Raw genomic sequence first — 24266 nt, 5'->3', positions numbered from 1 at the left:
TCTCTAAGGTTAGGAACGGACTCTACAATATTCATTCGATTAATTCATTCAAGATACATTTATTTAGCACACATTATGTGCCAGGAAGTACTCTAGATACTGAAGACATACCAGTAGACAAAATAAAAAATCCTTGCCTTCATGAGACTTCTAATAAAGTAGTAAAATATATAGTGTATCAGAGAGTGGTTAAGTCCTATGCAGAAAAACAATGTAAAGAGGTCTAGAGAATGCTGGAGGGATTTGCATATTTCAGTAGAATGGACAGGGAAGGCCTCTTTAAGAATGCAACAGTTGAGCAAAGACCTGAGGGAGGTGAAGCCATTTGGATATCTTTTGAAAGGGCCTTTCCAGCTATTTAACAAATTAATTTCTTAACATTTGAAATTTTATTTATATGTAGTCTTTAATCAAATATCTATTGTATATGACATTAGCTGCAGGTACAAGGAAATCAGACAAGAGAACTGAGGTTTATTGAGCACCTGCCATGTACCAGGCACTGTGCTAAGTATTACGAATGAGGTTTGGTGTCTTCACTAAGATTTACAACTTAATGCAGGAGGCAAGGTGTAGACATACACTTCCTGCAGTGTGGGTGTAGCAGTTCTTATGAGGAGGAAGAGATGGCTTGAAGTTGCACCGCCAGAAGTAATGCACTTGACCTACCTGAAGTCTAGGCCTCCATTTCAAGATGAATTAGGGTGTGGAGGGTGCTCTCCACTCTAACAGAGGGGAAGCCAGCAGGTTAATACCTGATCACACCTTTTATAGAGCGCTTTGGTTAATATGTCTTCACAAGTTAACTCATTTAACCTTAATAACAATAAGAAGCAGATGTTCTAAGAAGTGTTACTGTGTCTCTCAGAGATGGAGAAAAGCTCAGCATGCCGGGTAGTATGACAGGCAGTTATAAGGTAGAGGTGGACCTAAATTTAAGATAATCTGCTTCAAGCACAGTGCTTTACCCACCGCAGTGCAGCTGTTATGAGCAGCTGCTGAAATAAAATAGCTTGATATTCTCCTGACTCAGTCCTCCCACTGACTCGACAGGAGGGTTAGGTTGAGGTTGGGGCGGAGCTAGACCTCACGTAGAAGCCAACGAAGTCACACACAGCTCTACTCACCTGCGCTTGCGCAGGGGAGGAACACGCAGTCCGGAAAAACGCCGGGGATTCTGGGTTGCGCAGCCGTGGAGCTACCTCAAGGCGGAACTCGGGCGTCCAGGGCTTCGGCAGCCTGAACACCCGGTGTGAAAGGAAGGTGGCAGCCGTGGAGCGATGCGCATGCGCAGCAGCTCACTCTGCTGAAGGGCTGAGAGGCGCACCGGGGCGGCCAGCTGGGGTCGGAGCGGAGCGGGGTCAGGATGGACGAGGACGTGCTAACCACCCTGAAGATCCTCATCATCGGCGAGAGTGGGGTGGGCAAGTCCAGGTGAGGCGGGCGTGCGAGTCGTGACGAGGGTGACTGGGCTCTTTTCTGTCCCGGTGGCTGCTGTCTCCTGGGCCGCGATGGGAACTGTAAACTGCGGCGGCGGGCTCGGGCCGGCTCCACTTGAGCCCTCCTCGGCCTCTGGGCCGCGCTCTCCCGCGGCTTCTGCTCCCCTCTCCCCACCCGCGCCTGCCAGGTTCCTGGCCTCTGCCAGGCCCAAGTTCTCTGGGTCGCACTCCCTCCTGTGGCGCCGAGAAAACACCATTCCAAGGGCCGCCGCTCCGCCGGCCGGTTTGCTGCGCGGAGCTCAGGGCGTGGCGGGCTGGTTTGGGCCCGAATCTGGCCGGGGGGCGCCTTGCCTCGAGCTCTTCGGGGTTCAGGTTGCCTGTCACCCCGAGACCCGGGAGACATAACTTTCCCACTTGAGGGTTTCTTTGGGGCCTTCTCTAAATACATAATGTCCTCGGGAAGTTTCGTGACGCCTTAGGTCCCATTCCTGGCCTGTTCGGGCGCAGCTTAATGTCGCTTCTTTTACTTTTTTATTAGTCGGCTGTGAAAGTACTCCTGGATCTTGTGACTGCTGGAAAATTTCGCTTTAGTGTAAGGTCCGAGTGCTTCAGCCGTGGGTCACCTTTGAAAATAAAATGTAATTGTTATTTCTCATTTTGCCACATCCTATGGAGACAGAAGATAAGTGTTGTCTTTTCATTTTTGACTTTTTTCCTTGGGGAAAATAATATTGACAGTGGAGTTGAGTATAAGGTAAGACATGGATCTAAGTGGATGTTGCTAGAGGGTTGTGGTTTCATCCAGGTCTTGGAACAGAGTTCTCCAGGTGATGTCATTCTTGCCATCTGATTATGAGTAGGTTATGTTCAAGGCCGTCCTGATCCTTAAACCACATTTACGCTCCGGGGGCTGTAATCAGTTCCATATTTTAGCTATACCTTCTGATACACATATCTTTCAAATGATTTTTTATATTTCATAGATTGAAGTAGCCTTCATTCTACAAGCTAGAATGAAAGCTCTCCTCAAATAACTTGTAAAAGTCACTTCGTAAAGTCTTACTTTTTAAAAGCTTCTTCAGAATGTGAAAACTTATGTAATATATTCTGATATTATTTATTTATTTATTTATTGAGACGGAGTCTCGCTCTATTGCCAGGCTGGAGTGCAGTGACGCGATCTCGGGTCACTGCAGCCTCTGCCTCCCGGGTTCAAGCGATTCTCCTGCTTCAGCCTCCCGAGTAGCTGGGACTACAGGCGGGCACCATTATGCCTAGCTAACTTTTGTACTTTTCGTAGAGATGGATTTTCACCATGTTGGCCAGGCTATGGTCTCGATCTTGACCTCGTGATCCGCCCACCTCGGCCTCCCAAAGTGCTAGGATTACCGGCGTGAGCCACCAGTTTGACAACACGTTTTCATAGTGTTCCTCATGTAATGTACTCTGTGTCCACCGGAATGAAGGATTTGCACATACCAAGGAATAGAATAATGAAATACTATGAATTAGCAAACCAGCATGATTTGTCGGTGTGTGTGTAAAAGGGATGAGTAAAATTATTTACATGATCATCTGTTATTGCACATACATATTTGAGGGTTAAAAAGTTAATGTAAACATTGTCTTAATAGGAATTTCATAGCCTTGTGATCTTTCTTTTTCTTTTCTTTTTTCCTTGAGACATGTTTCTCATTTAAGTTCAGTCATATGAAATTAGTTTTTGAAGTCAAGAATGGTTGATTGTCATTTCATGTAGTTCAACCCAATACATGGTCTGTTAGCACTTTTTTTAAATGTATTGCATGGATGACAAGTTAGGGTGTGTTAAAATTTTCTGGAAGGTTAACTGGAGTATATAAACAAAACGCCTCTGCTCTACCAGCTGTGTTTTTGAGACAGGGTCTTGTTCTGTCACCCAGACTGGAGTGCGGTGGCATGATCATAACTCACTGCAGTCTCAATCTCCTGGGCTCAAGTGATCCTCCCACCTCAGCCTCTCAGCCTTCTGAGTAGCTGGACTATAGGCACAAGTCACCATGCCTGACTAGTGTTTTTTATTTTTTATAGAGAGGAGGACTCACTGTGTTGCCCAGACTGGTCTCGAACTCCTGAGCTCAACAGATTCACCTGCCTTGACCTCCCAAAGTGCTAGGAACATAGGCATGAGCCACCACAACCGGCCCTACTTCTAAAATTTTTTTCATAGGTGGGATTTTCTTATGTTGCCCAGGCTGGTCTCAAGCACACGGGCTCAAGCCAATCTGCTGCCTCATACTCCTAAATTGCTGGGATTACAGACAAGAGCCGTGACACCCAACCAAGGTTCTCCTTGTAGAGTAAGGCCTGTTAAGTGGATTTATAAGTCTCCCTAGTTCATGTCACCGAAACACATTTACCATGGGCCTAATCTGTTTTAAACTTTTTCCTCAATACGTAGCAATGGATTATCAACTGCTCGCAGCAAGATTTTGACACTTTTGTTTCTTTTGTGAAAGGATTACATATAGTGAGAAAGTTGTCTTATTTGTCTAGCTAGATATACATTATTTGCCTATGTGATATGCTATGGAAAGCAATCTTGAACACTTATGTTTCTGGATAAGATGAGAATAAATGACTCCACTAAAATAGAAGGCTATGCCTTTTAAAGTGAATTAGCACAAAAACGTTTGTCGTGGATATGATCTTAAAGGATTGTTTTAACCAAGTTGGTTTCTATTTCATTACAGAGCTGGAGCTAGTGGAAGTGAGATAGCACTTGTGTTGTTGGGGGAAAACAAAGGATATGTTTAATCCGAATTAGTGGATTACTTTCTAGTGTATTTCATAGTGTGAGAGTCTAAAGGGTATGTGATAGTAGTCAGGAGATCACGATTATGAAACTGGGGCTGCCACTTGTGTGACCTTGTGTGTGATACTTGAATGCTGTAGGCCTTCATTTCAAAAGTGAGGGGGTTGGAATAGAAACCTCTCAGACCCTAAATGTATAAGACTAGGATTCTGTGGCTAGGCCTGGTGAGGTAAAGAATAGCAGAATGTATCAAGAACTGAAAGGGATTAGAGAGACCTATTATCTAAATTGCTGTCCCTCCTATGCCCCTTGCCTTCACATTTTTTTTTTTTTTTTTTGGTGAATTTCATCTGTAAATTTAAAAAATGCAGATTAGTCGTAATCACACTGTTTATTATAAATTTGGTCGCATCTAAGTGCCGTGGTGATAGTTACTCCTTCCATCTCTACTTCTGCATGGAAAACATTTTGCTCCTTTAACTTTGAAAATATGAGGGTGTAACTATACAATACTATAAGAATGGTGCTTCTGCCAGGTGCAGTGGCTCATTCTGTAATCCTAGCTACTCAGGAGGCTGAGACAGGAGGATCTCTTGAGGCCAGGAGTTCGAGACCAGCTTGGGCAACATAACGAGACCATGCCTCTAAAAAAATAAAAATAAAAAAATTAGCCAGCTGTGGTGATGCACACCTGTCGTGCCAGTTACTTGGGGGTCTAAGCTGGGAGGATTAGTGAGCTGCAGTTGTGCTACTGCATTCCAGCCTGGGTGACAGAGTGAGACCCTGTCTCTAAAAAAAAAAAAAAAAAGGTGCTTCTTAATTATTTTGAGATTGTTTGTTCCTTTCAATATCTAATAGAGAAATGAACTCTCTTCCCCTTTCAAAGTCTGATAGAGAAATGGACTCTCTGCCTAGAAAAAGACATACATAGAATTTAGAATACTTTTTGGGCTACCAGGGTACCCCGTCTAAAATCTGATGTGTACCCAGAGCCTGTATTAAAATTTGTTGCTTCACACCATGCCACCAATTCCCTGCCTCTCCTGATAAAGTACTGTTAATAACAAAGGCCTTTTAAGGATTAGCAATTATGAGAGAAAAACCTCTGACTTTGTGTCTGCACATTGCCATATGTTCAGTAAACAGTACCCAATATCATAATTATTGTATTATTATGATATTATTACAACTAGTCTACAAGGTAATGTTAACTTACGTTTTTGTGGTAATATTTTCTGTGGTGACCACATGTAGATATTATGTATCTTTTCTTAAATTATGGTTAACTGAGTATGTTGGGAGAAAAGAAAAATTTTATAGGTAGTCTTTAAGAGTCTTACTAGTATTGTTACCCACGTTCCAAGTAAGTAAATATAGTCAAGATGTTAGGTGGATAAATCTAGAATTTGACTCTTCTGTTTTACTTTGATTTTGTGATGCTGGTTTTATGGTAAACAGAAGAAAACAAAACCAGTAAGGGAGAGTTAACCCTTCAAATATAATTAATGACAGTGGGTTTGGAAACTACCAGGAGGCCATTATGTTTTGCAAAAACTCTATAGACAAAACATACCTCTACCAGCAATAATCACAACCTATAGAAAGAGTCATAAGATTTTTCTGTAATTTAGATACCTGATGGCTGTTTCTTTGATTTTATTCATGCAAACAAGTCAATTAGGATAGTCTTATACTTCAGAAGTTAACATGAGGGAAGGTTGAATGACTTTAAAATCAAGGGCTTTAACAAAAGCTTAGATTTCATTTTTGAAGAGCTTCTAATAACTGGCACTTCTGCTTCATAGTAAGTAAAATAATTCTGGAAGATGTAAAATCTTAGAGTACCCTTCTAATCTGGCGTCTTTAGCTTTTTATCCCTTTTTATCCCTTGGCGTCTTTATCTTTTATCCCTCCTTTCTAGTTTCTTATCATTTCCTAGGTTTAGTCCTTCGTTCTCTCTTGCCATAACCTTGGCAGTTGTCTTCCGTTGATTTTCTTCTATTTTTTGTTAGTATTAACATTTTAAAACAAAGAGCAGTACTTGTCATAGCTTTCTTTAAAAGCCTCCAGTAGCCTCCAGTTGCCTACTTGGTTTTATACACTCTACCTCGTGTTTGCCCGAGTCTACCTACTCTGTCCTGTGATCTTTCTTTTTACCTCTCTTTTTACTATATCTTCTGTTAGGTAGTAGCCATACTGCATGTTACAGAATGCTCGGCTTTGATATGTTTCTGGTTTTGCTGAATTCAGAGTGGATTACACAATCAGATTTTTAAAAGCTAGTTTGTTGCATTCTAAGGGACTTTATTTTTTCCCTTTTCATCTATGTCAGTTAAAGCATGACATGCTGCTAGTATCATTTTCTCAGAAGGACATACCAGAACAGTTAAAAAACAACAACAACAACAAAAACCCCCACCTTTTGTACTTGGGGGATTGTGTAGGAGACCATGGGGAATATATTTAATAGTAAACTACTTTGCTCTTGGGATTTTAAATTGCCTTTCTAGTAATTTAATTTTTCTGTGTATACCTGCGCTAGTTAGTAATTTAATTTTTCTGTGTATACCTGCTCTAAGAGCAGGCCTACATCATTTATTATCTGCATCTAATAATGTGTGACCAAATAGTCATGAACACATTTATCATATGATGAGAAAATTCAAGTTCCCAACCTGTCTTTTTAATATCTCTTTCAGCCTGCTCTTGAGGTTCACAGATGATACATTTGATCCAGAACTTGCAGCAACAATAGGTAAGCCTGTGTTTAAAAATTCTATAGAAATGGCTAGTGTTTTCTTGCCTTTGGCCTGTTTAATCTAAATCTTTCTACTTTCCTCTCGCCACCCCACTGCCTCCATGTCTGTTAAAATCTTATTCGTCCTTCAAGACTTATTTTGGTATCATTAAATCTCTGAAGCCTTTCTAGATCTTACCAAGAGAAAATAACTTCCTTATCTGTTGTCTCATGGCACTTTATTAAAACTGCTAATGTGATTATCGGTACACACATTTCTTTCCTATACTATGGATTGTCTTTTATTTTATAATATATAACAGTTATATTTGAATACTTATTGTATGCCAGGGACTGCTACTAAGAGGAGGGGTTATAATATTGAATAACAAACTTGGTCTCCGTCATCATGGACCTAACAGAATGTGTTAATTTTGTATGTTCAGCATTTGCTACAGTGTTTGACATGTATTCTTATCTTCACATATGTATTGATACTAGTTATTAAGGATTGTTAGGAGCAATGATACTTAAATGCCTTTTAAGGATAAAATTTAGATCGCCTGAAAGTGGTTAGTCACACTAACTTATGAGAATATATGAGAAGATAGAGGTAAGTATTTTGGTATCATGTGTTTAGACTGGAGACAACGTAAAGGGATGAAGAGACCACTTGGAATAGTTGAAAGGTAGCTGAGCTGAGTCAGAGCTAATAGTCTTGGTTGGCTTTGCCTTGAATTATGTGTAATCTTGATGAAGTCACTTGACTTACTAACTTCATCTGTAAATTGGGAGGATTTGGGGAGAGAGAATACTTTTTTTTTCAGCTTTAAAATTTCATGATCTGATGAGGAGAATATAGTAAAGATGATCCTAGCATTATTGTCAGGGAAAATAAAGAGTTTTTCTTAACTGCCTTTATTTGTTTTCATTTATTGTGTGTCTATTTTAAAATTTTATTGTGAAACAATTTCAGACTCACAGATTTGTAAAATAGCACAAATAATTCATGTGTATCCTATTAAATTACTCCAAATGTTAATGTTTGTCACATTTGCTTTATCATTCTCTCTCTACATACACACAGTATTCTTTTTTAAAAAAATGAATTGAGAGTAGTTTGTAGACATGATGTCTTCAATGTCTGCATACTTTAATGTGTATTTCTTAAATGAATATAGATACATTTTATTTTCTATTCACAGATTTTATCAGTTGTTCCATTAATGTCTCATATACCAAAAGACAAATAATTGTTTCGGGTCCAGGATCATACGTTGAATTTAGTTATTTCTCTTTAGCCTCTTTTATTTCATTTAATTAATGAATTAATTTATTTTTGAGACAGAGTCTTGCTCTGTCGCTCAGGCTGGAGTGCAGTGGCACCATCTCAGCTCAGTGCAACCTCCACTTTCCAGGTTCCAGTGACCCTCCCGCCTCAGCCACCCGAGTAGCTGGGACTACAGGCTCATGCCACCACGCCTGGCTAATTTTTTTTTGTATTTTTGGTAGAGACATGGTTTGCCATGTTGGCCAGGCTGGTCTCGAGCTCCTGACCTCAAGTGATCTACCCATCTCAGCCTCCCAAAGTACTGTGATTACAGGTTTGAGCCACCGTGTCGAGCCTCTTTAGCCTCTTTTAATCAACAATTCATCAGTCTTTATTTGCCTTTTCAGGGCCTTGACATTTTTGAAGAGTAAATAATTATTTTGTAGAATGTCTCTCAATTTGTGTATGTCCAGTGTGTCCTTACAGTTAGATTCAGATTATGCAGTTTTGGCAGGAATTCCACAGAAGTGTTTTTCAGAGCATAGTGTCAGGAGGCACATTGTGTCTATTTATCCCATTTACTAGTGGTGGGACTTTGGTTACTTAAAGTGATATATGCCAGCTTACTCCTCTGTGAAGTTACTATTTTTCCCTTCATAACTAATATATATATTTATTGTAGAGAGATACATTGAGACTATATAGGTATCCTCCTTCTTACACTTTTTGTCCTCTTGTTGTAGCATCCATTGATAATTCTTGCCTGTGACAAGTGATAAGGACAGTATATGATCTTGTCATTCCAACTGTGATTGTTATCAAATGGGGATTTTTTTTAAAATGCCATCACTCTGTCTACATATCTTGTTTGGAATTCTGTAAGTAAGAGCTCTTTTTTTTTTTTTTTTTTCTTTTTTTATGAGGCAGTGTCTCGCTGTGTTGCCCAGGCTGGCCTCAGACTCCTGGGCTCAAGCGATCCTCCTGCCTCAGCCTCCCAAGTAGGTGGAACTACAGCCATGCACCACCATGCCCAACTCAGGAGGAGCTCATGTTTGTTTGTTTCTTTTTCTTCATATGAACTCATGGTGCCTGTAAATTTTCAATAAATTAGGCATTACTTAGCTTTTGCATGATATTAACATTTACAGATTTACTGTTATTTGTATCATAGGAAAGGGAATCATTTAAAACACTAATTCAAAATCCATTGTAATTTGGCTTTATTATTATTATTTAATTAATTATTATTATTATTTTTTTGAGACAGAGTCTTGCTCTGTTGCCCAGGCTGGAATGAAGTGGCACAACCTTGACTCACTGTAGCCTCTACCTCTCTGTTCAAGTGATTCTGGTGCCTCAGCCTCCTAAGTAGCCGAGACTACAGGCATGCACCACCACACCTGGCTAATTTTTGTATTTTTAGTAGAGATGGGTTTTGCTATGTTGGCCAGGCTGGTCTTGAACTCCTGGCCTCAAGTGATCCACCCACCTTGGGCCTCCCAAAGTGTTGAGATTATAGGTGTGAGCCACTGTGCCCAGACTGGTGTATTATTTACTTCTATAAAAATTACTTAGTAGTAAAACCTTATTTTGGTCAAAACCTGTCTAAGTACATATTGGTAATGGCTAGCCAGGAGGAGAGCAGTAGCAACTGGCAGAAAAATAAACTTGCCTAAAGTTAAAATTTTACTGAAGGAATGAACATACATATAATATTAACTGTCTACATTACAAACTCAAATGGAATTTGGGGACTTGTAGCATGCCAAATCGTGGGTTGTCTTTATTACTAAAAAGGCTTTGTCTTCTGCAAAGACATATATTAAGATTATAGTATGCTGGTGAAAATATATATAATTTGTTCCTCAAATAGGCCGTGGATCTTGAATATGTTGAACAAAGTATCTTTTACATTGAAGCATCAGATTACTTTCTGCCTTAGGTAATAACATGTATATATATATGTATATATATGTATTTTTTGTTTTTGTTTTTTTTTGAGACGAGAGTCTCTCTGTGTTGCCCAGGCCGGAGTGCAGTGGTGCATGATCTCAGCTCACTGCAGTCTCCACCTCTCAGGTTCAAGTGATGTTCCTGCTTCAGCCTCCCAAGAAGCTGGGATTGCAGGCGCGTGCCACCATGCCTTGCTAATTTTTATATTTTTAGTAGAGATGGGTTTCAGTATATTGGCCAGGCTGGTCTTGAACTCCTGACCTCAAATGATGCACCTGCCTCAGCCTCCCAAAGTGCTAGGATTACAGGCGTGAGCCATCACGCCCAGCCCACACATGAGTTTTAAAAATAAAAACAATTACTTAATGACCTTGTGAAAATTAGTGTTTTATGGAAAATTGGTGTTTTACCCCACAGTAAAATAGTAGTAAGGAAAGTGTATTGTTACCTTTTAGTAACTTAGTGAGACACTTAAATTTCCGTCTTGTATAAGATACTCTTTTAAGATAATTGTTGGATTTGCGATTTGCAGATGGTACTATAAAGTTAGCATTTTTCTTTGTTGGCAATTAGATAAAAACAACAAAGAGAGGAAAAAACTGACACACAAACCCAGCATTCCACTAAACTAGAAGACAGTTAAAAACCCCAAGCCACAAAATAGGTGGAATTGTTGCCAGGAGCAGTGGCGATCAGGCTGGCTGCATGTGGGAAGAAGTAGATAGAATGCCATGGCCGTGAAGCTCAGAGACAACAAGAAACATGAAACTGCAAGGCCCCCCTGAGGTATAAAACCTAAACCCCTTGTTTACAAAAGTGAAATGGGTTTCTTCGGCTCAAGGCAGGAGCTTTCCTGCACCTAGTTTGATTCTACGAAGTGGGGGAAATGAAGCCAAACAGGGAGTCACATAAACAAACCATTTTTGCAGGAAGTAATATGTGTCTATCTCTACAGCAGTTGGGGAGGAGTTGACTGCATTGTGAAAAACCTCCAGACTGCCTGCCTGCACTGGCTGTTGAGAAGTAAAACGCTAAACTGTCTCTTAGGTAAATCTCTGAATCACGAAAAGGTTGTCAGTTCAGAACTGGAGGCACTCTGGCCTTCTGCATGAACCTCCTACAAATAGCAGGTTCCGTACAACCAGCACTTCTTCAAAGATGAATAACCAAAAGGAATTCATTAAGCTTGACTGCCACAAATGTTTGGAAATCAGAAAGGAAGAAAGAAACAGAAAAACAAAGGACAAATGAAGAACAGTAACCTAAAATATTGCCATAAAGAAGATGAACATTGTGACCAAACATTTTGCCATGAGTTTAGAAAGCTTAATGAAGTATTTACTTCATTAGCAGCTCAAAGCAGTTGATATAAGAGGCCAGGGAAGAAATAGAGTGATTGCATGAGAAAATGCAAGGTAAGCTGATTGAGTAGAAAGAAAAATAAATGAAATTAGAAAATAAAACCTTTACTGAAATGAGGATGAAATGGAAAGGATCACGTAGATGATAGAGAACTGTGGAAGATACAACAAGAGACAGAGTCTAGAAATGGAAAAAGCAGGTAGAATTTACCAAAATTAATGAAAATGTTAACATGAATTAGAAAATGATAGATATGGAAATCAGAGAAGAAAATCCAACATACGCATATTGAGACTCAGAAGGAAACATACCGAAACACAAATATTTAAAAATGTGGTACAAGATAACATTTCTGACATAAAAATAAACAGTCATACACACAAAATTGCAGGTTTTTTTTTTTTTTTTTTTTTGAGGCAGGGTCTTGTTCTGTCGCCAGGCTGTAATGCAGTGGCACAAACACAGCTCACTCCAGCCTCGACCACCTGGGCTCAAGTGATCCATCTGAGCCTCCTGAACTGGAACTACAGGCACGTGCCACCATGCCCGGATGATTTTTGTATTTTTTTGGAGATGGGATCTCACCATGTTGCTTAGGCTGGTCTTGAACTCCTGGGTTCAAGCAGTCCTCCTACCTTGGCCTCCCGAAGTGCTGGGATTGCAGGTGTGAGCCACTGCTCTCAGCCTGCAAAAGTATCTTGACCAGGTTTTTGTTTGTTTGCTTATTACATAGGAGTGTTTGATAAAAGATAGTATTGGGTTTCTTTTTCTGCTATGACAGGGTCACATGATGGTCCTTAATCAGGTACTTATCTAAGTAATTGGTAGCATAGATGGCATTGGTAAGCATGGAAATTAGATCCTGTAGAAATTAGTTATACTAATTTTATATAATCTGATTAGGCACAATTCGCTTTACGTTGTTTTTTATTTTTTATTTACCTCGTTTTGTAACTTTTGTATATAACTTTTGTATGTAACTTTTGAATATAAAAAGGGTGCCTTAAAAAACTGTTTTCAAATAAAAACCTAGAAAATGAATGTAAAACCATTTTTCTACTTCAGACTGGCTCACACATATTTCTTAATCTATTTTAAGACTTATAATTGTTAAAATATGTGAAAATGTCTTTTGAGGGTTGGCATATTTCAACTACACTTAGACAAATTGTGGTTGTTATGGGTTGATGTTATTTCCTTAGTGAGCTTTCAAAAATACCTATGACTTCTGCTGGGCTCAGTGGCTCATGCCGATAATCCCAGCACTTTGTGAGGCCAAGGCAGGAGGATCACTTGAGCCTGGGAGGTCAAGGCTGCAGTGAGCTGTCATCGTACCACTGTATTCTAGCCTGGGTGATAGAGCAAGACCTGTCTCAAAAAAGAAAAAAAAGAAAAAAAAGAAAAAATTTCATGACAAGCTTAAATAATATTGGAATTATCTGTTCTTTAAGGGTTACATTTTACCTGTTGAATCAATCTGATCCTCCTTCCTTCTTTACCATTCCAACCTCTTCAAGTTTTCTATTCTTAGAATAGTCTTGGGAGTGTAACTGGGAAAGTATTCATTTTCTCTTAAGTTAGTTGCACATAGTATTATTTTAAGCTTTTCATTATCTGTGATTGTGGCTCTTCATTTCTAAAATTGTCTATTTTTGTTCGTCTCCTAAGGAATGTATCTATTTTATTGTTTTGAGGATTGCTTTAATTTTTTTCCCTTGTTCTTCCTGCTTTTTTTTTGGCCTTTTTTTTTTTTTTTTTTGGCTTGTTAACATAAATATTAAGTCCCTTATTTTAATCCGTATTCTTTGTTAAAGATGTTCTCTAGGAACCAATTCTGTGTTCCATAGGTTTTGGTATGGAGTATTTCTTTGTCATTGCTCTGGATACTTCGAATTTTCAGTTTTGTTTTCCCCTTTGAACATTTGAAATCTTTGGGCCAGGCACAGTGGCTCACGCCTGTACTCTCAGCACTTTGGGAGGCCAAGGCAGGTGGATCACTGAAAGTTAGGAGTTCGAGACCAGCCTGGTCAACATGGTAAAACCTCAGTCTCCCCTAAAAATATAAAAATTAGCCAGGCATGGTGGCAGGTATGTGTAATCCCAGGTACCTGGGAGGCTGAGGCAGGAGAATCACTTGAACCCAGGAGGTGGAGGTTGCAGTGAGCCAAGATCGTACCACTGCACTCCAGCCTGGGTGACAGAGACTCCATCTCAAAAAGAAAAAAAAGAAAGAAAGAAATCTTTGATTTCTATACCTTAGTCTATATTCCTTAGGCTATACCTTAGTCAGAAGGCTGGGGCTAACTCCAGCCTCCCAACTTCTAATTTGGAATTCTTTTAATTATTTCACAGGATATCAACCACATATTTGACCTGAATGTCAAAGAATGCTAAATATAATTAAGAGGGAAGAAGTAAAATTTGGGTCCACTTCTCATACTAATTCAGATTATCAGCTAGAGTTGAAAAAGAAGTAAGAAAAGGTTGAAAATAGCTGACCCAGGCAAATGCAAAAATGCCAAAGTGATGTGGTAAAATAAAGCCTAAGTTAGGTAGAATTTAAGGTTAATGCACTGGACAGAATCAAGTGGATAGTATGTTGGCCCAGTAAATTAACTAAGCGGCTATAACAGTCATAAATAAGTAGGCACCAAACTTAGAAGCTCTCTATAAAAACTTCAAAACTCAAGAAAAGAATTCGATGAGGGCCAGGTGCGGTGACTCACGCCTGTAATCCCAGCACTTTGGGATGCTGAGGAGGGCAGATCATCTGATTTCAGGAGTTTCAGACCAGCCTGTCCAACCCAGTGAAACCCTGTCTCTACTAAAAATACAAAAATTAGCCAGGCATGGTGGCTCACACCTGTAGTCCCAGCCACTCGGGAGGCTGAGGCAGGAGTATCACTTGAATCCGGGAGGCAGAGATTGCAGTGAGCCGAGGTTGTGCCACTGCACTGCAGCCTGGATGACAGAGCGAGACTCTGTCTCAAAGAAAAAAAAAGAATTTGATGAAAACACAGTTGTATTAGATTTGCTGCATTTCTTTTGTAGATATATAGACCCAAAAGATACAGATAAAGGCATAGGGAATTGGACTAACACAATCAGCAAATCTTTTGAATAAAGATCTCACTACTTTAAAAGCCTGTGGAACAGTTATACAGAATCAGTCTCAGACTTGACAACAACAAAGTAAATCCTAAATTGAAAAGAAGTAGAGGTTTTACAATACACATTCTTGATAATTTATTCTTTCAGAAAATATTTTTGATCTATTGTGTTTCTTACATATGAATTCATAGCAGTATTTTTTAAAATTATACATTAAAGTTGATTTTTTTGATGTACAGTTTGATTTTTAACATACATATTAAAACAAATGTTTATGGTCATATAATTGCCACCACAGTTGGCATACCAAATAGTTCCATCATCCCCAAAACTACATGGTGCTATCGCTTTCTGTTCTATTCTAGTCTGGTCCTCCTGCCTCTAACCTCAGCAGCCACTTATCTGGTCTATAGTTTTATCTTTTTTGAGAATGTCACATAAGGGGAGTCATATGGTATGTTACTTTTGAGACTGCTTTCACTTAGCTTGATGCCTTTGAGCTTCATCCAAGTTCCTGTGAATTGTTTGTTCCTTTTTATTGCTGAGCTATATTCCATTGTGTGGGTGTACCACAGTTTCAGTTGGTTTATCTGTTCATCTATTTTAACACATTTGTGTTGTTTCTAGTTTTTAGTGATTATGAATAGTCCTGTTGTAAACATTCAGGTACAGGATTCTGTATGAATACTAATTTTTATTTCTTTAGAATACATACCCAATAATGGAATTCCTGGGTCATATGGTAAATGCATATTTAACTTTGGAAAACAGTTTGGCCATATTTTTATAAAGTGGTTGTATCATTTTTACATTCCCACTAGCTTCATATGAGAATTCTTATTCTTCTGTACCCCTCACCTTTTATATTTCTACAAGCAGCCTTTTAAATTTTCACCTTATTTTCAAATGGGTAAGTAGGTATGTGTTCGGATCTCATTGTGGTTTAATTTGAATTTTGCTAATGACTAATGAGGTTGAGTATCTTTTTAATGTCTATATACACATTTATATAGACTGTATATATGTATTTTTTTGCAGTTTCTGTTCAAGTTTTCATTAATTTTAAGTGGGTTTTTTGCTTTTGTTGGGCTTTGAGAGTTTTTAAAATATATTCTGCATTTAAGCCCCTTATTAGATGATAAATGTTTGCAAATGTTTTCCTCCCAGTCTCTGGCTTGTCTTTTCATTCGTGTAAAAGTATATTTCTAACAGCATATGTTTTTTATTTTGATGAAATCTAATTTCTTAATTTTCCCATTTGTGGATGATGATTTCAGTGTTGTATCTTTTGTCTGATAAAAGGTTGCAGTGATTTTCCCCTGTATTTTCTTCCAGAAGTTTTATAGTTTAAAGTGTTACATTAAGTATAATTTTTTGAATTAAGTTTTGAATACAATGTAAGGTATGAAGGTCTTTTTTTTTTCCTGGCATATGGATATCCAGTTGTTCTAACACTATTAGTTGAAAAGACTGTCCTTTCTACACTGAATAGCTTTTGTGCTTTTGAAAAATTATCAATTGATATGAAACATATGAAGAACAACACATAATAAACCAACAAAACGAAGTGGGATTTATCCCACAAAGGAAAAGTTGGTTTAACATTGAACAAAAAAATCAGTGCATACTTCACTACTTTAAACTAAAAAAGAAATATCACATAATCATCTCAATAGATGCAGAAAATGCATTTGAAAAAAATCCAACATGTATTCTTGATAACGTCTCTCAGTAAACTGTGAATAGAAACCTGATAAAAGGATATATATAAAAAACATACAGCTAACATCATACTTAATGATGAAAGAATGTTTTCCCCTTAATATAAGGAATAGAATAAGGATATAAGCTCTCACCACTGCTATTGTACTAGAAATTTTTAGGCAGGGCAGTAAGACAAGAAATGCATCCAGATTGGAAAAGAGGAATGTAAAAATCCACAGGAATACAAAATCCATATTTAAAGTGTCAATTGTATTTCTATATATTAGTAATGAATAAAAGGAAGACGAAAAATATAAGTAAAATTTTAAATAAAAATCTATGGAATACCTAGGGCTAAATTTGCCAAAATTGTCAAAGATGTGTAATACTGAAAATTACAAAATACTTTCAGATTAATTTTTAAAGGCCTAAATGAATGGAAAGATACAACTTTTTCAGTAGCCATAAGATTTAATATTGCTAAGAGGTCAGTTCTCCCCGAAGTGATCTATAGATTCAACATAATCCCTATCAAAATCCCAGCAGGCTTTTATTTTTAAATCAACAAGCTGATTCTAAAATTCACTAGGAAATGCGAAGGAAGTAGACTAGCCGAAACAACTTGGAAAAAACCCAAAGCTTTATCACCATTGAGTATGACTTAGCCATGGGTTTTTCATATGTGGTGTATATCATGTTGAGGAAATTCCCTTCTATTCCTAGTTTGTTGAGTGTCTTTATCATGAAAGGGAATTGAATTTTGTCAAATGCGTTTTCTGCATCAAGATGATCATCATGTGTTTAAAACCCTTCATTCTCTTAGTGTGATACATTACTTTGATTCATTTTTCTTGAAGTTCAACTGTTCTTGCATTCTGGGAATAAACTTGATTGATTACTGATTCCGTCTTCTTACTGGTTATGGGTCTATTAAAGTTTTCTATTCATGAGTAAATTTTGACAGATTGTATATTTGTTAAAATTTACCGATTTAATTTAGGTTATCCAATTCGTTGACATACAGTTGTTTATAGTATTCTCTTATGATCCTTTTTTTTTTCTGTAAAATTGGTAGTAATGGCCCTATTTTCATATCTGAGTTTTGTAATTTGAATCTTTTCTCTCACTCTCTCTCTTTTTTTTTTTTTAAGTTAATCTAGTTTAAAAGTTTGTCTATTTTGTTAATCTTTAAGAAAAAACAACTTTGGTTATCAGTTTTCCTTACTGTGTTTTATTCTCTAATTATCTTTGCTCATATTATTTATTACTTTTGCCCTGCTAGCTTTGCACAGAGTTTACTCTTCTCTTTTAGTTCCTTAAGGTATGAAGTTAGGTTATTGATTTGAAGTTTTATTTCCTTTATAATATATTCATTTACAGCTATAAATTTGTGTGCTGGGCGTGGTGGCTCATGCCTGTAATCCCAGCGCTTTAGGAGTCCAAGGCAGGCAGATTACCTTAGGTCAGGAGGTCGAGGTCTGCCTGGCCAAATGGTGAAACCCTGTCTCTACTAAAAATTCAAAAATTAGCCAGGCACAGTTTCGGGCACCTGTAGTCCCAGCTACTAGGGAGGCTGGGATGGGTAAACCACTTGAACCCAAGAGGCAGAGGTTGCAGTGAGCCAGTATTGCACTACTGCATTCCAGCCTGGGTGACAGAGCAAGACTCAATCTCAAAAAAAAATGTGTGTTAACATTGCTTTCACTGCATTCCCTAAGTTTTAATATATTGTATTTTTATTAGTCTCAAGGCATTCTCTAATTTTTCTCTATGATTTTTATTGGTTGTTTAAAAGGGTATTGTTTCATTTTCATGTATTTGTGAATTTACCAGTATTCCTACTGATATTAATTTCTAGGTTTATTCCATTGTAATCAGAAAAGTGGTTTGCATGATTTCATTGTTTTTATATGTGTTAAGATTTGTTTTGTAGCCAACATAGGGCCTATCCTGGAGAATGTTTCATGTACACTTGAAAAAAATTTGTTGTTGTATGGAGTATTCTGTTGGCTCTAACTGGCCTTCAAACCCTTTATTTTCTGTTGATAATATATCTCAGTACCCTATTCATAATTGGAAGTGGTGTATTAAAATCTCCAACTGTTTATCATATGAAAGAGACACTTGCACGTGCATGTTTATAGCAACACAAGTCACAATTGCAAAAATATGGAACCAGCCCAAATGCCCAGCAATCAACGAATAGATAAAATGTGGCATATGTATACCATGGAATACCACTTAGCCATAAAAAGGAATAAAATAATGACATTTGCAGCAAACTGGCTGGAGTTGGAGACCATTATTCTAAGTGAAGTAACTCAGGAATGGAAAACCAAATATTGTATGTTCTCATTTATAAGTGGGAGCTAAGCTATGAAGACACAGAGGCATAAGAATGATACAGTGGACCTTGGGGACTCAGGGAGAGGGATGAGGGATAAAATAACAGCACACTGGGTACAGTGCACACTGCCCGAGTGATGGGTGCACCAGAATCTCGGAAATTACCCTAAAGAACTTATCCATGTAACCACATACCAGCTGTTCCTAAAAACCTATTGAAATAAAAAAAAGTAAAATAAAGTATATGGGAGGATAAAAAAAAAAAAAAAAAAGAGGGTGATGTGCTCTGGTTCTGCGGGGAAAGGAGGAGGGAGGCATGAAAGCTCCATGTTTGGGACCCTCCCAGATCTCATCCTTATGTGTTTTCTTTTGGTTGGTCCTGATATTGTAACCTTTGTAATAAAACTGTAATTGTAAAATCTAAATAAAATGTAATTTGTGAAAAAAAAAAGGAAAAAAGACGTTTTGGAATTCTGTCAGGCAATAAAAGTAATCAGTATTTTCAGTGGAGGTCTTGTGTTTAGGAAAATAAATAAACAGAATCTCCGACTGTTGTAACACTGTTTTTCCATTTAATTCTATCAGGGTTTGCTTCATATATATTGGACTTCTGTTCAATGGTGTATATGTTTATAATTGTTGTCTCTTCTTGAGAATTGGCCTTTTTATCAAAATATTTTGTCTTTGGTCTCCTAACAGTTTTTGACTTAAAAGTCTATTTTGTCTGATTTTAGTATAATTACCTTTGTTTTCTTTTGGTTACTATTTGTTTGGAATATCTTTTCCTGTCCTTTCACTCTCAACGTATTTCTAGACCAAAAGTGAATCTCTGATAGAAAGCATGTAGTTGAATTTTTAAAAAGTATTCTGCCAATCTTTTGATAAGAGAGTTTATTCTATTTGCATTTAATATACCAATAAAGAAGGACTTCTGCCATTTTGCTATTTATTTCCTTAAAGAGTTTTTGTTTCTGAATTCTTCCATTACTGCCTTCTTTTATGTTTAGGATTTTTCATAATAATATGCTTTGACTCTCTTCACATTTCCTTTTTTATCTGTATTCTATAAATATTTTCTTTGTAATCTGTTTCAGTAAATTCTGGTAGCTTTTAATCTTTCAAGGAAATTGTCCCTTTTATCTGGGTTGTCAAAGTTATTGGCATAAACTTGTTCATAACATTCTGTCATTCCTTTAACCTCTGTACAATCTGTGAATGGTGTGATTTTTTTTTTCATCCTTTATAATGTTTTTTGGCTTCTTTTTCCTGATCAATTTCACTAGAAGTTTATCAGTTTTATTGGTTTTCTTATAGAACCAACTTTTGGATTCATGGATTTTGTTGTTTTCTGTTTTAATTTCTGGTTTGAACTTTATTTTCTTTCTTCTACTTCTTTGGATTTAATTTGCTGCTTTTTCTGTTGTCTTAGTTTAGAAGCCTAGGTCATTGATTTTAGGTTACTTTTCTGATGTGGGCATTTAGTGCTATAAATGTTCCCAAAAGTATTGCTTTAGTGGCATCATACAAATTTTGATGTTGTGTTTTTCTTTTCATTTAAAATATTTAATTTAAAATACTTAGAACAATTTCATTATGATGTCTCTGAGTTTTTCTTCTTTTTTTGTTTTTTGCCAGGGGCTTATTGAGCTTTTTTGATCTGTAGATTTATATTTTCATCAAATTTGAAATTTTCAGCCATTATTTCTTCAGATATATTTTTCCTCCCTTCTCTCTTGTTTTTCATCAACTCCATTGTTTGCATATTAGCCGGCTTGAAGTTGTCCCACAGATGATCGATGGTCTCTCATTTTCTTTGAATCTTTTCTTTCTGCTTCCTTTTGGGTAGTTTCTATTGCTGTGTCATCACATTCACTGATGTTTTCTTCTGCAGCATCTAATTTGCTGTTAATCCCGTCCAGTGTATTTTTCATCTCAGACATTGCCATTTTTACCTTTTTTTTTTGAGACAGGGTGTTGCTCTGTTATCCAGGCTGGAGTTCAGTAGCACAACCATTGCTCATTTCAGCCTTGACCTTTCAGGCTCAAGCCATCCTCGTACCTCAGCCTCCTGAGAAGCTGGGACTACAGGCACAAGCCACCATGCCTGGCTAATTTTAAAATTTTATTTTTGGCCGGGTGTGGTGGTTCACGCCTGTAATCCACTTTGGGAGGCCTAGGTGGGCGGATCACGAGGTCAGGAGAGTGAGACCATCCTGGCTAACATGGTGAAACCTTGTCTCTACTAAAAATACAAAAAATTAGTCAGGCGTGGTGGCGGGTGCTTGTAGTCCCAGCAGCTGGGGAGGCTGAGGCAGGAGAATGGTGTGACCCTGGGAGGCAGAGCTTGCCGTGAACCGAGATCGCTGCCACTACACTCCAGCCTGGGCAACACAGCAAGACTCTGTCTCAAAACAGAAAAAAAAATTTATTTTGTCAAGACAAAGTCTTGCTATTTTGCCAGGGTTGGTCTTGAACTCCTGGCCTCAAGCGATCCTCCCACCTCAGCCTCTCAAAGTGTTGGAATTATAGGCATGAGCCACTGTGCCCAGCCCATTTTCATCTTTAGAAAGTTCTATTTGATCTTTTTTTATGTCACTCATGTCTACTTAACTTTTTGAACATGTGGTGTACAGTTGTAACATCTGTGTCAGTTCTGAGGTAGTTTCTATTGATTGATTTTTCTCCTCTTGGACAAGACATATGCTTCTGCTTCCATTAATATCTTCTGGTCTCTCATTCACATATATCTACTGTTGAGTTCGTATTTTCTTTGTCCTTTTTCATGAAGGTTGTTTTAGTTAAAACTAGATAATATAATTAATGGAACCTTTGAAATAAGCAGTAAGTGCCACATGAAAATTTACCAGTGTGCCCAAAAAAAGATTCTTGCAAAGAAACTGAATTAAAGATCATATTAAAAATGCAAGCACAAATGGACAAGAAAAAGCTGAGATGACAGTTCTTCTGTTTCTGTTGTGAGCTCCATGTTATCCACATGAAGAGATTGAAAAGACAGTTTAATCAAATTTGGTAAGAAACTGGCAAAATCAAATCTCTCAAAAAGACTCCCGCTGCTGCTACCAATTAAGGCAAATTATCATCCACTTACAAAAGAGAAGCATGGTGAAGAAGCAGTTTTAGCATGTGAGATCTGAACAGCTCAATTGCTACATGTGAGATTCACTTGCTGCATGTGAGATTCACCAGAGGAACCTAGGGAAGATGACTGGGGACTTTAGGGGTCTGGATTTAGATTAGGTGCCCCTTCAGGCTACCTGTGTCTGTTAGCTTTGATGGCAGGACGACAGTGGGCAGTGTCTCCTGTGGATAGTATTGGTAAGTTTCAGATATAATATGTCAAAAGCATAACTTAGACACATTGTTAGTTATTCACATGCAAATTATTCTTATGTCAGAAACAGTCATTAGACTGTTGACAACAAACATGCAAAACCAGGAAATAAGAAAAGAAAGTGGAGATGGGGTATGGGAAGAAAACACATACATTCTGGAAGTGGTGGGTTTCTTTTCTTGGGTAAACAAATTAGCTGATAGTTAGGAAAGATGTTTGTCTGCTCTTGAACATGTACCTGGGATTATTAAGAAAAAAAATTAGTTATTTATATACTTCCTGAAAAACTTTGAGAATTTAACTGTAGAGTGTGCATGACAGAGGCTATCTCTGTGTAATGTCTGCCAGTGGCTATCATTTAGTACCTGCACCAAATCAGAACCATTTTCCTTTTCTGAATTTTCTCAGGCTTTGTGCTTTTTTTTTTCTTTTTTCTTTTTAAAAGCAATAGGAAGAAAATGTAGATAATTTCATGTTTATGTAGATGGTTCCACTTTTAAAATGGCACAGTAACTTCTTTATGTAGACCTGGTAAATAAAAGATTATTTAGCGTGTGGGATTTTTTGTTTGTTTGGCTGTGAAGAAATTTTATATTTAGGTTTTTCTTGTGCTGTGTAATCAGCACTGTCCTTTTACTAATGGTTGCCCGTCATTCTAGGCTTTATCAACTCCTTTATCACCCCAGCTCAAAACACCAAACTTAAAAAAATACATATTTGGTATACAGAAAGACCTGGCATAATGCACATTTTGAATGTGCATTTTTATTACCGAATTTGTATTTGTAATGGATCACCACAAGTCTTCCAAGAATTACGAATATATTTCCATATTGGTGACAGGTGTTCTATTAAGCATTTAGTATGTGAGGGTGCTGTTCATCTTCATTGGGGCTGTTCTGAATTAATTGTGACAAGCTAATAAGATCTTTTGAAAGTTTCTTTCCAAGCTTCTTGAGCTAATGTTTTCCCTCTGGCCAGTGGGGTAGACTGAACTCTTTAAAGACCTGTGGGCAGTTGCTGTTCATTTAAGCCAGATGGCATGTGTCAACTCCTTTTCCTGGAAAGGGAGAGGTTTCTTTTTTGGCTGCTGTAGTAAAGCCTTGTGTGACTTCTTATGAAACTCTTTTCTTTACATACATTAGTACTTACAGAATCTTTTCATAGAACTTTGGGCACTCCTCTTTCACTTGTGAAGATTCTTAGATGGTTGTTATATAAATGTTTTCATGTATAAAATCTTTTATTGAAGTTGTGCTGTAGCAGGTTATCATTGATTAGGTTATCACATAAAAATAGTGTTTTTTAAGGATAAAAACAAAATAAAGAAATTATATGACAGAGAGTGAGGGACCCTTTTATATTTTTACCGGTTCCCCAAGCTGCTTACAGTCAAGATCTGAGTTAGTGGTTGGCTGACAGTGGACAGCACTCTTAACGGTAGCATGTGGATGCTTAGGGAGCCCCTGGAAGCTGCCATGATCCACAGTCAGCCATGCATAGTCTTCTTTATGTGAGCACTGTAATTGCAGCTCTTGACTTTTAACACGCATAGTGAGTTATCACCTTAAACTGAATTTTGTTTTTCCTTTTTGGAAGAATGGAAGGTAGGTGAATGAGTGAATTCTACAAGCATTTGATTTTTATTTATCCTGATTAAATCCTAAGATCCTGGATTTTATCTCCACATCCAGAATTCTAAGAATTTGGGGTGTGAACTGGGCATGTGATAAAGGTGACTCTTCTGTTTTCTGGTTTTCTTGGTAATGGATTTTAAAAGTCTGTTTTACTGGGAGACTTATCAAAATTTTCATTTCTTTAAGGTGTTGACTTTAAGGTGAAAACAATTTCAGTGGATGGAAATAAGGCTAAACTTGCAATATGGGTAAGAGTTTTTAAAATGTATTTTGAAAATATTAAACTTTACTTTTTAAGGATGCAGAAATTGATTTGTGTAGTGTTCTAGAGGTGGTGAATGAACAATTTGTGTTAAATAACTTTTGGGAGATTTGATACTGATTAAAGGATAAACAGAGTAATATAATTGGGTAATTAGGCAGCTATGTTTTGTTTAAATTTTTACAATGCATAATTCTTTATGAATACTTCAAAAACAGAACAGAATATCAAAAAATCATCTCATCCGCCACACCCAAAAACCACCACCCAACCCCAGAAAAGAAGAATCATAATTGGAT

General features: G+C 37.6%; 1 protein-coding gene across 3 annotated transcripts in view; it reads left to right on the top strand.

Moving 5' to 3' along the window:
• Positions 1-1101: 1101 nt before the first annotated feature.
• Positions 1102-24266, top strand: part of RAB18 (RAB18, member RAS oncogene family) — a 36126-nt gene continuing 12961 nt past the window's right edge. For 2 of the 3 annotated variants that reach the window (XM_017853028.1, XM_017853030.1), the window contains exons 1-3: positions 1102-1434; positions 6933-6988; positions 23892-23953. In XM_017853028.1, the coding sequence (XP_017708517.1) occupies positions 1367-1434; positions 6933-6988; positions 23892-23953 (186 nt within the window). In that variant the 5' untranslated portion in view covers positions 1102-1366. The remainder of the gene's footprint in view (positions 1435-6932; positions 6989-23891; positions 23954-24266) is intronic. The other variant, XM_017853029.1, reaches the window with a different exon arrangement.

The sequence above is a fragment of the Rhinopithecus bieti genome, unplaced genomic scaffold, assembly GCF_001698545.2.
Source record: "Rhinopithecus bieti isolate Rb0 unplaced genomic scaffold, ASM169854v2 scaffold_35615, whole genome shotgun sequence".
In the NCBI taxonomy this organism is placed as follows: domain Eukaryota; kingdom Metazoa; phylum Chordata; class Mammalia; order Primates; family Cercopithecidae; genus Rhinopithecus; species Rhinopithecus bieti.
This window is presented reverse-complemented; position numbering and strand designations above follow the sequence as displayed.